Source organism: Chlamydotis macqueenii, chromosome 1, assembly GCF_036417535.1.
Source record: "Chlamydotis macqueenii isolate bChlMac1 chromosome 1, bChlMac1.mat, whole genome shotgun sequence".
Lineage (NCBI taxonomy): Eukaryota > Metazoa > Chordata > Aves > Otidiformes > Otididae > Chlamydotis > Chlamydotis macqueenii.
Window position 1 is genome coordinate 57147391 of NC_141556.1, and position 14284 is coordinate 57161674.

Here is a 14284-nt window from a genome sequence, read left to right on the forward strand (position 1 = left end):
AGAACAGCATAGGACCCCACACCTTGACTTTGCCCGAGCCCGAAACCGTGTCACCTTCCCCTCCTCCCGCAGGAGCGCAGGGCTGGAGCGTCACAGAGGAGCGGGACGGTTTGTCCTCCCAGATCAGCTGTTTGTCACCTCGGAGATGTCTGTCCCAGCCTGGCGATGCCCCGCTGAGGCGAACCCGCTTGTCAGACCCAGGACTCCCCCCTTCTCCATCCCTCCACCCTCCATCCTCTTCCTCCCCCGGGGCTGGCGCCCCGCCCCGTGCCCGGAGGCGGGACCGGGACCGGGGCCGGGGCCGCGGCCGGGGGTGACCGGGAGGAAGAGTGAGCTGCACGGAGGGAGCAGGTGGAGCAACGACTCCACCGCACGCATGGCACCCGGCCCCTTCCCCGCAGCCCTGCGCCCACCGCTCGCCTTCGCCCCGCAGCCCCTGGCTTGGGTGTGCGGGCTGGCGGCTTCTGAGGAACTGGTGCTTTCAGTCCAGGTTCCCCACCGATGGCTCTGAGCTCCTTCTCCTGCTCCAGCCTGGGACCCTCGGCCTCTCCACCACGAGTAGGGATGCTTGCTTTCATCCTGGCAGGCTATGACAACGACCTGCCAGATGCCTTGGAGTATTTTCCCATCATGCGTCCCCACTTTGCTCGGTCATCGAGCCCTCTTAGTCTGTGAAAATTCCCCTCGCTTTACCAGTTGTCTCTGGGGCTGCTGCCTCTGTGGCTTTCTGGTCTTCACCCACCCTATTCCTTGGCCACATCCTATTCATATCTTGCCCTCAACTTGTCCTGCCCCTTCAGAGGCTTTGAGATGAGTGGACAGCTTCACGTGGAAGTACGGGCAGAGATTGTCCTTGTTCAATAGGATACTGGCTGCAGTGGGAACGATTTGGGAGCCATGGGCCGTCGGCTCATCCGTGGTATCTCTGGAGCAGCAGTCTTCCTTGTCAGCGTGGCTCTCCTCTCCATGCGGCACCGTGGGGCTCAGGAAACAGCTCGGTACCCAGGGCTCAGGGAGGGGATGTCGGAGAAGCCGGAGCAACAGAGCAAGGTGAGCCCAGAGGATGCCACGGGAAGCAGTGGAGGGGGACAGAAGGACCTGCGAGTCCACCCTATGGAGGGACACAGGACCGAGGGAAGCCTGACGCTTGGGGACATTTTCATAGCTGTGAAGACAACCAAGAGGTTTCACCAGAGCAGGATGCAGCTGCTCCTGGACACGTGGATATCCCAGGCAAGAGAGCAGGTGAGCATGTGGATTCAGACTAGAGAGGGGGTGTTTGGTAACAGGGCAGGGACAGGTTGTCTATCGGTGGGGAGGAATAAAGGGCCAAATGAAGGAGAGGATGGGCACTGCAGTCCCACCCAGTACTTTGCCTCGTTTTCCCTAATTCTCACTTCTGTTCTCACTTCTGTTCTGTTTTCCTCTGTGAAAGAGGGATGCTACTCAGCAAAATGTTTCACTGGTAGCTGGTTCACGGGAAAGGCTAGCAGAGAGGATGAAGAGCTTATGTGGGCTCTTCCCATGAAGGCTGGGAGGACGAGTGCTCTTAGCAGGCATCACCTGCCCCTAGCCTAAGCCTGGCTCTTTCTACTTGAGGCAGAGGGGATTTAATTTCCCTTTTTTATTCAATAACATCAGAGGCCTCAGACTGCCTGGGCCACACCAGACTGGGAGCACAGACCATCCTGGGTCTGTATGAAATGGTGATTTTCTACCTCCCAATGCCCTGAGTTTGCTAGGTGTCAAGTGGAGTGGCTGCCCCTGGCCCTCCATCAGGATGCTCACATTCCTCCGGGGCACCCTTCGCCCTGGAACGGTGCAGTGCAGTGGGCAGGAGAGGGGGGCAGGAGAACCTGGAGGACCTCCTGGAGTGCAGGAGGGGTGTTTGCAGCCCTTTTACCCCCCAGCACATCAGCACAATCTGTGCCTTGCCTTCTTGGGCAGATCCCCTCAATGTGCGTGATCTTGAAGTGATGTGTGTGCGTGTGTGGTTTTAAAAATATTTTTTAACTGGGGGTCTGATGTTTTCACCCTTTGCTAAAGCAGAGTTTGGAGAGTTTCCTTCCTGTGAGAGGAACTGATGTGGGGCACCACACTGGGGGTGCTGCACAGACTGGTGTACTAGTAGGCAGAAGTGCTCCCCAGAGCTCGGGTGCTTCTCTCCCTCCCTTGCAGACCACCTCCTCAAGAAAGAAGAAATCCTGCGGCTGCCCCCAAAAAGTGTTGGTTTTTTTTTTTTTTGCCTCTGCTTGTGCGTGACAGATGCCTAGAAGACAAATTCAGGTCTCAGCGAGGAAGGGGGATGGGGGTGGAGGTATTGGGTGGGAGAGTGCTTGAAGCAATGCAGGGTTTTCTGGGTAAGGGTGGTTTTCCACTTCATGGTACTGCAACTGTCTGGTCTGCTGCGGTCGTCACAGGAAGCCGTGTCCTATTTTGAGCATGCTTCCTCTCCTCTCAGCATCTGAGATGCCCTGCTTCCTCCTCCAGATGCACTTCTCCTCTCTGCTTGACCTCAGCTCAGCAGCTCTTTGGAGAAACCAAACCCAACTGCATGGCTGCGCTGGCATTAAGCTATCGTAACTGGGGTTTTTGGAGTGGGTTTTTAAGGAGCAGTCTCATCTTTCCCTCCTCATGCATTTGACAAACAGATGCCTGGCCATTCCACTGATGACACAAATTAAATACTAGCTCCCCAGTTTCTTCTGACCCTTTCTGGCAGGCAAATGATGTCCAAAGTGGGAAGAGGTGTTGAATTTTCCATGCTGCTGCCAGCCCCTGGGAAAGCTTCACAGACTGAGCAGGAGCATAGGAAGGAAGGGTAGAGCGAGAGCATCAGTCATTTTTAAAGTGTTTTTTTCATTGTTATCAATTTTTGTTGCAAGCTCAGTGTTTTCCTTCCCGCTCCACCCCCCGCCCCCAATTTTCCATGTCTTTCTTCTGCTTTTTTGACTAAAATGGCCTCGAGGGCAGGGGAGCGGGGGTGGGGAGGGATGTAAAGAGAAGTACATGAAAGTTAAAAACCTTTTTTTTTTTTTTTTCTTTTAAATGTACTGTTGCTGAAGGGTTTTTTTGGAGGTAGGCGAAAGGGTTAGTTCTGAAAAACTGACAACATAGAAACCTTGCTTAGCAAAAAAAAAAATAGAGCTCTCAATTTGTAAAGGACATTTAATTTAATTGTTGTCCAGGGATAGGGCACTGGATCTCCTGTTATTGAGTCTTTGTGGAAAGGCGTAGGCTTTAAGAGCCGGTCTCAGAGAGATCCAGATCTCAGAAGCCCTGATGTGCAGAGCCTTCCTCCTCCTTGTGCCGACCCGTGGTCTTGCTCTCTTACTCGCCCTTAGCCACGGCTGGAGACCGATTCAGTGGGTCCTTCTCTGCAGGCAGCTGGTAGGGGAATTTCAGCAGCTGGCCGTGCTGCTGATGCCAAGGCTGGTTTCAGAGCTGATTACCTGTGTGGTGCCCTCCCGGAGGAAGCAACCCAGACCTCACAGGTCAGGCTTGGGTGACTGTAACAGGAGGCAAGAACAGCTGTGGGTTTTATGGCTAGGACAGACTGTACTGGAGCCAAATTAAAAGTACTTTATGTTGGACTCTGTTGTGGTAGGCAATAAGAGAGAGAGAGACATTTTCCCTGAAAGTGTTCTGTTTAAACAGAAGAGAAGATATGCCACTGGTGGGAGATGGGGACGGGGAAGTGTGAGGTGGGTACACTTCATTGGACCGTGCTTTGCCTCTTGAGAACAGATCCATGACAAACTTTTCACTGGAGCTTGATGTGGAAGTAATTTCAGCGAAAGGCCTTTTCCTCAGAAAACTTTTAATCTAAACAGTAGTGTCAGTTTTGGTGATTGTTTATGCTGGACAGCATCTTGGAGTGGCTTACATTCTTGACCTCAGTAGTTTTGATGGAGATAAGTCTAAGTTTCTGGTCTGAAATCGCATTTTGTTTGGTAATACAAACTAATTCTGGCACCTCCCCTCCTTTCAGAAAGCCAGACATCCCACTGATTGAAATTAAACCTTTGAATGACCCATCCTGAACTGGCTGTCCCATTTTCAGTGTTGTAAACACACTGTAGATTTTGAATCTGTTCTCCAGGCAGGACACAACAATACCCCTGCTGGGGTGTTTGCATTTTGGAGGGTTTTTTTTTCCCCAGAGGAGGGATGCTTTAGAAACCTGGGAGATGAATGTGGCCCTGGATTGTCAGATTCCATATCTTTATTCCCTCTTCCTATTTTTTTCTTGCTAGACTACTTTCCCAATTTGGGGTGAGGAGGTCTCAAAGTCTAGTGTTTATCCATTGCATGGACACTTACGTTCATGGAGAGCCACCACACAGAGCCGTTTGTCACCAGTGGCTCCATATCACTGCTTGCACCGTCATCCAGCAGACATCCTTTCCCACCCAGCCATCTTCTCCACTCCAGAATGGAGGGATGCTTTCCACACTGCATCCCTCTTCAGGCCTGGATTGTCTGCCCCGCAGTAGCATTGACAGCTATCCTCACCCAGTCTCAGTGTGCTGAGGTACCATGATGGGAGAACCTGCATGGCCCCGTAGATGGTCTGGTGGAGAACAGGAGGGTGGATATGATGGACAGGCTGCTCCTGTCTACCTCATTTGCCTGCAGGGACACAAGTAACACCAGGTGTTCCTCTGCTTGCATGTCCTCAGCAGGGACAGTTGGTCTAAGGTAGCCAGAGAGACCTTCTGAATCTCTTCCAGATTCCACTAGTATGGACAACAGTGGCTGGTGTCTCCTTGAGAAAGACTGCGTAACTGGGCCAAATGGTCTCCAGGCAGGTTTTTAGCCGAGGCCTTTCTCTTTCTCTCCCGTCCCAGCCATCACATGTGGCTTTGCTGAGGGACACATGGTGGCAGTCACTTGCATGTCAGCAGCAGCTGCTCTTCCAGGGGTGTGAGGGATGGGGAGATGAGGGTGCAGGCAGGCGCCTGCGCTGTTGTGATCTCCTTCAGGACAGAGCCATACTCCAGCATCTCTGGAGTACTGTAGCCAGGTGTACCATGGAGATCAGAATTTGGGAGAGCTACAGAAATCAGATTTGCCTAGAGTGCAGACTGATAGCCCCCTTTTCCCTGTTGTTTTGGACAGTGTGGTGTTCCCTGTGGTGACAACGTTCCTTCATCCTTGGGTTCCCACAGGAATATGTTGGGTGTCTGCAAAAAACGTTTCCCATCTTGCATCAAGAGGAAAATGGGAACCTTGGAATATTTTCACAAGTAGAAAATCTGGGAAAAGATGCAGTTTTCTATTTTGAGTCAATGGGATATGATGTTTATTAGACACATGATTCCTAGTCAGTTTTTTATCGGTAAGCAAGTGATTTCCAGCAACAAGGTTTCTGTTTTTTTTTTTTTTTTTAAATGTCAGAAAGTTTCAACATTTTCAGAATTGTTTTTCTTAAGATGAAGTATTTGTCATAGTGGAAATTTCTGGCTCTGACATGCTGGCAAGGGAAATCCCGTGCCACTGACAATCCCTGACTTGCCTGAAGGTTGTGACGTGGTCCCCTGACCCAGAGCGACTGCTTTACCTGAGACTTAGCTAATTGTCTCTTGTCCCATGCTCACCTTGAAAGTGGTTTTAACTAAGAGACTTTACCGGTTGGGTGGGGTAGGAATGCCTGCATGGTCTGTTGCCGCAGCTCAGCTGGTGGAGGGTAATTCGCCAGGTGGCTGTAGCACATACATCTGAGATCATGAAACAATCCTGCTGTCTCTGCTCAAACCAGGTGGTTTCTGAGGGTCTTTCATTGCCTTCTTTTCATGTGTGGAACATTTCTCTTGCCACGTCCTCCTGATGGGGGCATATCTCCCAAATGCTGGGTGGGTATGGGGAGACGTAGAGACTCTTGTCTCCTTGTCAGAGCCTTTGGGAGCAATGACAGCTCCTGAAGCTATTGTCTGCCTGCCTCGACCCTTTTGTCCCTGCCCAGGTGCTGTGTTTAACCAGCCTGTGGGCAGCTGGTGGAGAGACTGTTTACGGCTCGCGACTCCTTTTTGATTTCATGAAAGCTCATTTTCTGCCTGAGGAAAGCTTTTCTCCACCAGCCCTGATCCCTGCCTGGCCCTGAAGAGGGGGAGATGTGCCATATAATGGCAGCGAGGGGGATTAGAGAGGCCTGGGCGTGGAGGAAAAGGAGGAGGAGGAGGGAAGCGGCAGGGGACTGTGCACACTTAACACACAAACAGATGTTTTCCTTTTAATCTGAGCATCATTCAACCATGGTGCTTTCATTTTCCTACCACTGACACTGAAGCCAGGGCTCACTCTGTGTCACGGGTTCCCGTCTCCTTGTTCCAAAGGCAGTGGGTGGGGGGAAATGAAGCCACACAAGTGTTGATGATTGTGCCATGCAGGAAGGGAGAGTGTGGCCATCCCTCTGCTCAACTGCTGCCTGGGAGGGGGGCATGGCAGCAGAGGATGAAGTGGGGTAACCATGGTGAGTGTGTCCACCTGTGGGGAGAGAGGAGTGGGTGGCCAGGAGCAACACCAGCTCCAGCCATGAGAGTAACCTCCTTTCCTTGTTTCCCCAGACCTACGTCTTCACAGATGAAGAAGACAATGCCATGAAAAGGAGAATAGGTACTGACCTATTCTATAACACCACCTCCGACCCCACCGCCTTGAGTTTCTGAACTGCCATGGCCTTGGGAAGGGGTCCAGTGTGAAGGCTGGCTCTCCTACGCCAGCGCTGCCTCTTGAAGCACACCCCTCGCCATGTCCCCTGGGAGGACCCCAAGCTGCAGCAGTGATGGTTTGGTTTAGCTGGTTTACCCCAGTGTATGCAGCCAACTGGAGGCAGCGTGCTGTCTACCTTAAAGCATCCATGGGTGGAAGCAGCACATAAGAGAGCCCTTCTGTCCCTGCACCCTGGCTGGCAGTGGGCAGGGTGTAAGTGTGGTTGGCAGGTGTCCTAGTCTTGGCCAAGATGCTTGGCTTTCTCCAGGTTTCATCTCCTGGTAGAGGGAAGGATGGAGCCCACGTCACTGCGAGCTCGGATGCCTGTTTGGGGGGACCATGAGGTGGTTGGCTGTGAACAAACCCCTTCCCTCCTGCCTAGAGGTTCTCGCCATGACTGTGCGAAGTGGGCTGGCCCTGAGCCACAGCTTTCTCTCTCCCGGCAGGTGACCACGTGATCTTCACCAACTGCTCTGCCGAGCACAGCCACCTGGCCCTCTCCTGCAAGATGGCTGCTGAGTTCGATGCCTTCCTGGACAGTGGCCGGAGGTGAGGCAGGGCTCCTGCAAGGGGGACCCCTGAGAGCGAGAGGCACTCTCCTTACCACAAACCTCTTCTGTCTTTGTTCCCATCTCCCCGCAGCTGGTTTTGCCATCTGGATGATGACAACTACTTGAACCCTCGGGCCCTCCTGAAGCTCTTGTCCTCCTACTCTGTGACGTGGGATGTTTACCTGGGGAAACCCAGCCTGAACCGACCCATCCGGGCCTCCGAAACACTGCCGAACAACCAGACGGTACAGCCCGTGGTGGTGGTGCGGGGGCCAATGGGTTGTTTTTAGTGCTGTGGCTTATTGGCCATAGATATACCCCAAGGAGAGAAAGGGAATAAGAGCAATAGGCAACAGCTGAAAACTCCTCAGTCTTGTCTGAACATGGTTGTAGATGTTGACTGAGTCCAATGCACCTAGGGGAAGAGTCCCACGTTGATGCTGTGCCTTTGGGTACCTCTGTACCGGGAGATAAACCTGCCGTAGGCAGCCCACCTACTGCTGCCAGCAGGAACTTGGCCACTCCAAATATGAGGAGGTCAAAATCCATGCTGTACTGCTGGCAAGTCCTTCTGGGCAGTAGTCATGGACCTGGGGTGACCATAGGCCTGTGTTTATCCCGGCATCAAAGCTGAGTTTCCAGCATTCCCATCTCTTGGGCTATGGTATTGTCTGAGCCTCTGCCATTGATTTTCTTTGCTATTTCTCTCCAGAAATCTGTGCGCTTCTGGTTTGCCACGGGAGGGGCTGGGTTCTGCATCAGCCGCAAGCTGGCAAGCAAGATGGTGCCGTGGGCCAGGTGAGCTGTGGAGATGGTGACTATGGGAGCATTTGGGGATGAGGAACATGGCCGTGCATTAATTCCTGGCAGTGTCAGATCTGGATTTGTGTGTGTGGTGTTTGCAAGGGTGCAGAATGCTACATGCTACACATCTGCAAGCACGTGGGACTGGAGAAGGATGTAGTGAGTGGATCTAGCACCTGCTTAAAAAGAAGCATATTAGCAAACATAATCATGGAATGACAAACTCCACCTTCCCCAACTCCTTTCAGCTCTTGGTTGCTCCCCCACGCTCCTTCCCATCCCTTTCAGCTTCCTCTGACTCTTTTCCTAAGTGCTTTCCCTGTCTGCTTATCTCCTTTCCCCTCTTTCCAACCTCCTGTACCCACCTCCTGAGCTAATTCCCCATTCCCCCACCCCAAATCCTCTTCAGCTTCTTAAAGTTTCTGCTGTCATTTCCTCAGCTTGGTGCATGGAGAACAGAGGTAGGGCCCGGGGACTTGTGTTAGCTCAGCCTACACCAAGGTGATGTTCTCCAGGATGTCCTAGGTTATATCACAGGCTATATGCACATTGCTATAGGCAATGGCCGTGCCAGCCTTAGCTGGATCTGTGCATACCCAGAAAGACAGACCTGATCCACGCCAGGTGGCTGGTTTAGCTGAAGCCCATGATATGTATTTTATGGTAGACCCAGACAGGAGGATGATCTGTGATCTAGCGTAAAATGAAAGTGGCTTGGATAGATAACACCTAACCTGACATAAAGTCTGCCACTACTGTGTTAAAATGCTTAAAACACATTTAAACTAGCTGAGTGGACAGTCCTTCATGCTGTGTGGCTGCTTCCAGTTGCAGGAGCCTTAAAATTGGGTTTAGCCTGTGGTCAAAGGATGGCCAAGTGTGTGGTGTTACATTACAGTGGAGCCATGGATGGCTTACTCAAGCTGCACAAGGCTGGCGTGTTTCTTTTTCCTCCTGATCCTGGCCATGTGGTCCCACTGTTTCTCTTGTGCTGGCTTGTCTGATCCCTCAGAGACTCAGGGCAGCTCATCAAACAGCTGGAAAAGTGTCTCGGCAAAGTCTGCCAGCTCTATGCGTCAGCTTGCTCAGGAGCTGGATGCGTATCAAGGACAGCACCCGACATTGGTGGGACAGCATGGCTGGGAGTGGTCAAAGAACAAACACATTCTCAGATGTTTGCAGGTGGACCTCAGGGATTTCTTGCCTAGTTCCAAGATTTACTCCGTTTTTCAGTTAAGCCCTTCATTTATCTCCCACCCAAACAGATTCCTCTATCCCGCCCTACCCTTTTCCTAACCCATGCAGCCCTACTCTCTTCAGTGGCAGGAACTTCCTGAGCACTTCAGAGCTCATTCGTCTGCCGGACGACTGCACCGTGGGTTATATCATTGAGTGCAAACTCGGCGGGCAGCTGTTGCCCAATGCACTCTTCCACTCCCACCTGGAGAACCTGCAGCTCATCCCCCCGTCTCAGCTCACGCAGCAGGTGAGAAGGGGAAATGGAGCAAGAGGGAGGTGTGTGAGGAGGGAGAAGCAGAGAGGAGCTTATAGGCACATTGTTCCATTGGTGGCACTGATGTGGACTGAATCAATAGTCTGTTCTTTTGGGGAGGCTTTCCTGGCAAACACTCTGTTGAAACAAGGAACTGATGTTATCTTCAGCACAGATGCCGCTGGGGTCAACGGTGGGGAGCATACGTATGGGGGAGCGAGGACCGAGGGCATCCCTGGGGAAACGTGGCACAAGGACAAGCAGAAATGGTGATTGATTGGGGAAGGGGCTTTGACATGGCACCATGTCTGCCTTGTGTGGAATAATAACAAGGGGTCTAGGGGGCTTGGAGAGGCAAAGGACTAGCATGGTGGACCATCATGGGAAGGAAGACAGGAGAGATATGGAAGGCAGAGGCCAAGCCAGCAAAGAAGGAACCAGAATAGGAGCATTTGTTGCCCAAAGCAAGTTCCTTGCTCCTGAACTCACCTCATTCTCTCTGCTGCTTTCTCACCATCCCTCTTTGCAGGTCACCCTTAGCTACGGTGTCTTTGAGAACAAGCTCAATGTTATTGAACTCAGTGGCCCCTTCTCACCTCAAGAGGATCCCTCAAGGTACAGAGCATGAGTGCTCTGGGTGTTGCTGCGGTGTGAGCCCTCAGACAATAGGCTGGGAGGGGAAGGCAGCCAAATGAGGTGCAGGAGATGTAGACTGAGGGACAGAAACCTTACAGTAACATGGCTTATTGTGAGAGGAAGAACATCAGCATCAGACTGTTTGTGAACGCTTACAAACTTTGCAAACCTTTTATTTGGACAATTCCTGAGCCAAAAGTATTGCCATTTATTTCACATTTTGAAACTGAACAAGCTAACCTTTTACCTCTGGGAAACGTTCTTTTAAACTCAGGAAAGGAAATTCTACTTGCTTTTTCATTTTTTTTTTTTTATTTTGCTGAGAAAACTGAAGGGAAAAAAGAAAAAGGTTCACTTCAGGCTGACTGCAAACAAAAGTGTTCTTTGATTTACCTTCTTTACTTTGAGTGAAAAAAACTAAAGTTGTTATTTGCAGAGCATGGTTAGGAAGCTCCTGGCTGGAGATAGCAGGGGTGGGAAGCAGTTAGGCAACAAAAAGAGCATCAGCAGAACCATGTAGCTGGGGCTAGTGCAGTGCCCATCTTCCTGCCTGTGATCAGGGTGAGCCATGAGTTTGGGCTACATGGGCTGGAGCTGGATTCAGGTGTTGGAGGGAGGCTTGGCTACGTAGCTTTGCTGAGGAAAAGCATCTTCAGGTGAACAACCCGTCCTGGAGCTCTGTAGTGCAGGGTGGGTGCCTGATGTGGGATGGGGCAGGAGGGAGAGGTCTTCCATTCTCCAGCTGTGCGCTGGTGTAAAAACTGTCACCTGACCTTGCTTTGCTCTCTCCCCAGCAGGTTTCGATCACTCCACTGTCATCTCTATCCCAACACCTCCTGGTGTCTGCAGGTTGTTGGCTGGTGATGCCTGAGCCTCAGCTACAGTGGGTCCTGGTGACACCCATTCACCTTGTGCATGTAGGGGGTGGGATGCTGAAGAAGCTTGATACTCTCCGTTTCCCCTTTTCTATGGTGGTCTTGGGGCTATGTGATGGCTTTTTTGGTCCTTGCTGAATACTGATGACACAGGACAAGAGAAAAGATCTGTGCCAAAGATGGATAACATGGATGGGCTTCACATCTGTGCTGGGATACATGCAAGGGATGGGAGCAATATGCCTTCCGGAGCAGATCAAGGACTGGATGGTGACTGCTGCTCATCTGGGTAGAGATGGGAACCTGCTGCTGCTCCTTGCTGTGGATTCATCTTGCTGGGCGAGAAGGGCCCTGGGTATGGGTAACCAGTGCCCAGCCAAGGGTGGCTGATAGTGTGTCACGGCTCCAGCCTCTCTGAGCAGATCCTCTTCCTCCATATCTGCTTGTGCTTTCCCCACCGCCCACTCTTCCCAGCCACAGACTCTTGTCTGAGTCTCCGGGTAGTCAAGGTCTATAGAAATGGAAAATGTGACTGTTTCTGTGCTGAATGAGTACTGGAAAAGCGTCTTCCTTGCTCAGCAGAGGGGAGATGGGCAGGAAGTACAAAGAATCAGGGATTCCCCGCTCTGTTGGGACAAAGGAGAGGGTGTGGGGTGGGGGAGCCAGGAGGAGACAGACTGAGATGAGGCTAGTTCCTGCATTGAACACTGAAGTCTTGATCTTGTATGGCCCTGCATTATTTCTCTCTTTTTACCTTCTTGATATGGGGTCAGGATAATCTCTTGCTCTAATTGCCAACCTGTCATCTGAGATTAGACTCCAACTCCTACCTGTGAGAAAGAAGACAAAGGATTAGAACTGGCTGAAAAGGAGGAGAAAGGAAGAGATGGAAAAGGAGCACTCAGGAGCGGATTAGAAGTTACAGCTTTATAATCTTCTCTGTGCCCTGACCAAAAAAAAAATTAAGTCAAAAGCAAGTCAAAGAGCTTTTTATCTCTGCGTTTCTTTCCTCCAGATACTGAGAGCAACTTTCTGCCTTCCTGCAGTCCCTGCTGAGCACAACAGGGGGAAGGAGCAGGCCCAAATAGGTTACGAGCTTTCCGTCACGTTTGTGGAGAGCTCTTTTCTCAGTACAGAGCCTGGCATGAAAGCCGGGCAATTCTACTTGCTGGGGAATGGACCTCAGCACCATTTTGTCCTCGTACACACAGTTAAATGGCTGGGGGAGAGCGTTGCAGGGAAAGCTGGAAGGCAAAGAGGCTGTTTTAAATGGCAGGTGGTGCCACAAACAGGTATTTCTCTTTAAAGAGCCGTTCAAAACACACTGCTGGGACCTGTGAAAGATTCCTGTAATCCCCAGATGAAAGGACAAATGCCCTTTCTCCAAAGAGCTGCTTAGCTTTGATGCTGCTGATGTGACTAAGCCTGCTGCTGGTGGGCTGGGATAGTCAAGAACAACTATCACTGCACCTCTACCATTTTCAAAACTGGCCACCCTGTCGCCTCCTCCCCCTCGACCCCCAAGCACCAGCATCTCCTACAGAGCACACATGAGGTTTAAAGGAAAGGTGTTGGAAAGAGCTTCCACCTCTGCAAAGGGGGATCTAGAAATGAATGAATACTTTAATTTCTGGAGAAGCAGAAAGCAGGAGCCTGTAGAACTGTTTTCCAGCCTGGTCATTTTTTTTTTACCAGCTTGTGAAGCGGCAGAGAGTCCTGCTTTCTTCTCTTGCACAACATGCCTCTGTACTGGAAATTCATCCTGAGCAGGGACTGGGACTAGCTAAAGCAAATGACCATTCCTTGAGTCATGCGAAGCACTCGGCTCACACAGCTATGTGAACCTAGGAGCCATGCGACTTGAAACAGAGACACTCCACTATTGGAAGGCAGGGGCAGTGGAAAGAAGTCCTGCCCCACAGGGCAAGTGATTTGGTTTGAACTTAAACAGAAGATGAAAAATGCTTCAGTGAGAAGTGAGTCTTCAAGAGAAATCTAAACTCCCTGGATATCTTCTTTTTTTCCCATTCAAATTCCCAGCTGCTGTTGTTAGTTGAGTCTTTGTGTTAAAAAGCCAGTCCTATCTGTAGATGTCCTGGTGACAGTCAAAGCAAAATGCGATCCATGTGCCTGGTGAAGGAGAAGAAACTGGTGGAGCGGACTCCCTTCCCCGGGGAAAAGCAAGGCACAAACACTGGAAGCCCACTTTGGATCCTGGCCTCAGCTGATCTGAACTGGCCTGGTGCCTTTTGCATGGCTGAAAATTCAATGGGTTGAGTCCTTGAGTCGCTGCGTGGGGACTGGTTTAAGACTGGGCTTCATTGCTGGAGCAGTTAAGTGCAATTTCTGTGGAAAATGTCTTGTCTCATAAGGAAACTGAGAACAGATGAGAAGATGTCTGAGGCAGAGCATCTCTTGGGCTGTGGAGAAACAAATGACAGAAAAGTCTCGTTATGCCTGTGACGACAATGCACTGGAAAGAAAATAGATTCTCGGTGTCGACAAAAGAAACCAGGTTTTCTCTAAGAACAGAGAGACAGCTTAAGGGGACATTCACCACATGAAATCTGATCAACGTTAAAACCTGAGTTAAAATTAGTTTCAGGAATGGTTCCTGCCCCTGGGGCTTGCTGTCAGATGTTGTGGTTTTACAGTCTCATTTTTCTAGTTTATTAAAATGTTTAGCTGCTTGGGAAGATGAGAAACAATCTCACGTGAAACTTTTCAGAGGACTGCCTTTTTTTATTCGCCTTCATGATTTTCTGATTTAACTGTTAAAGTTTTTGGCAAGGTTCCACTGGGTCTATTAAAATTTTTTTCTTTGTCTTTTTCTTTTTTTATATTGTTCGCTCTCCTTCCCTCCCTCTCTCACACTCCCTTTTCTTGTTGCTGGGAAAAAAAACCTATCCCAGGGATGAAGATGTGGCCTTTTTATTTTACTGGGAAAAGTTGAGTCAAAGGTGTTGGCATGACCCTACTGTTGTACAACATTAAGTGTAGTTCAAGGTTTCAAGTGCAGAGACCTCCGCCTGCCCAACACCATAGCAACCAACGCTATTAATGATGTTTAAGCTGTATACTGAAGATTCAGAAAAAGGAGGAGGGGAAAAAAAGCAGTTACAGTATTTGAAATGTAAAGTATTATGTGAGGCTTTCATGTTAACAATATCCTTTCTTCACTTTCCCCTTAGCTGTGAAGAACTTGTATAAGGAAA

General features: G+C 50.5%; 1 protein-coding gene across 2 annotated transcripts; it reads left to right on the plus strand.

Moving 5' to 3' along the window:
- The first annotated feature begins 368 nt into the window (after positions 1-368).
- MFNG (MFNG O-fucosylpeptide 3-beta-N-acetylglucosaminyltransferase) lies at positions 369-13895 on the plus strand. 2 transcript variants are annotated; one of them, XM_086753330.1, is made up of 8 exons: positions 369-1245; positions 6567-6615; positions 7158-7260; positions 7354-7507; positions 7975-8060; positions 9372-9552; positions 10088-10173; positions 10992-13895. In XM_086753330.1, the coding sequence occupies exons 1-8, from the start codon at positions 898-900 to the stop codon at positions 11056-11058; spliced, it is 1074 nt and encodes a 357-aa protein (XP_086609456.1). In that variant the 5' UTR covers positions 369-897; the 3' UTR covers positions 11059-13895. The 2 variants fall into 2 exon arrangements, with proteins under 2 accessions (XP_086609456.1, XP_010123527.1); XM_010125225.2 differs by having other exon boundaries at positions 9387-9552.
- The last annotated feature ends 389 nt before the right edge of the window (positions 13896-14284 follow it).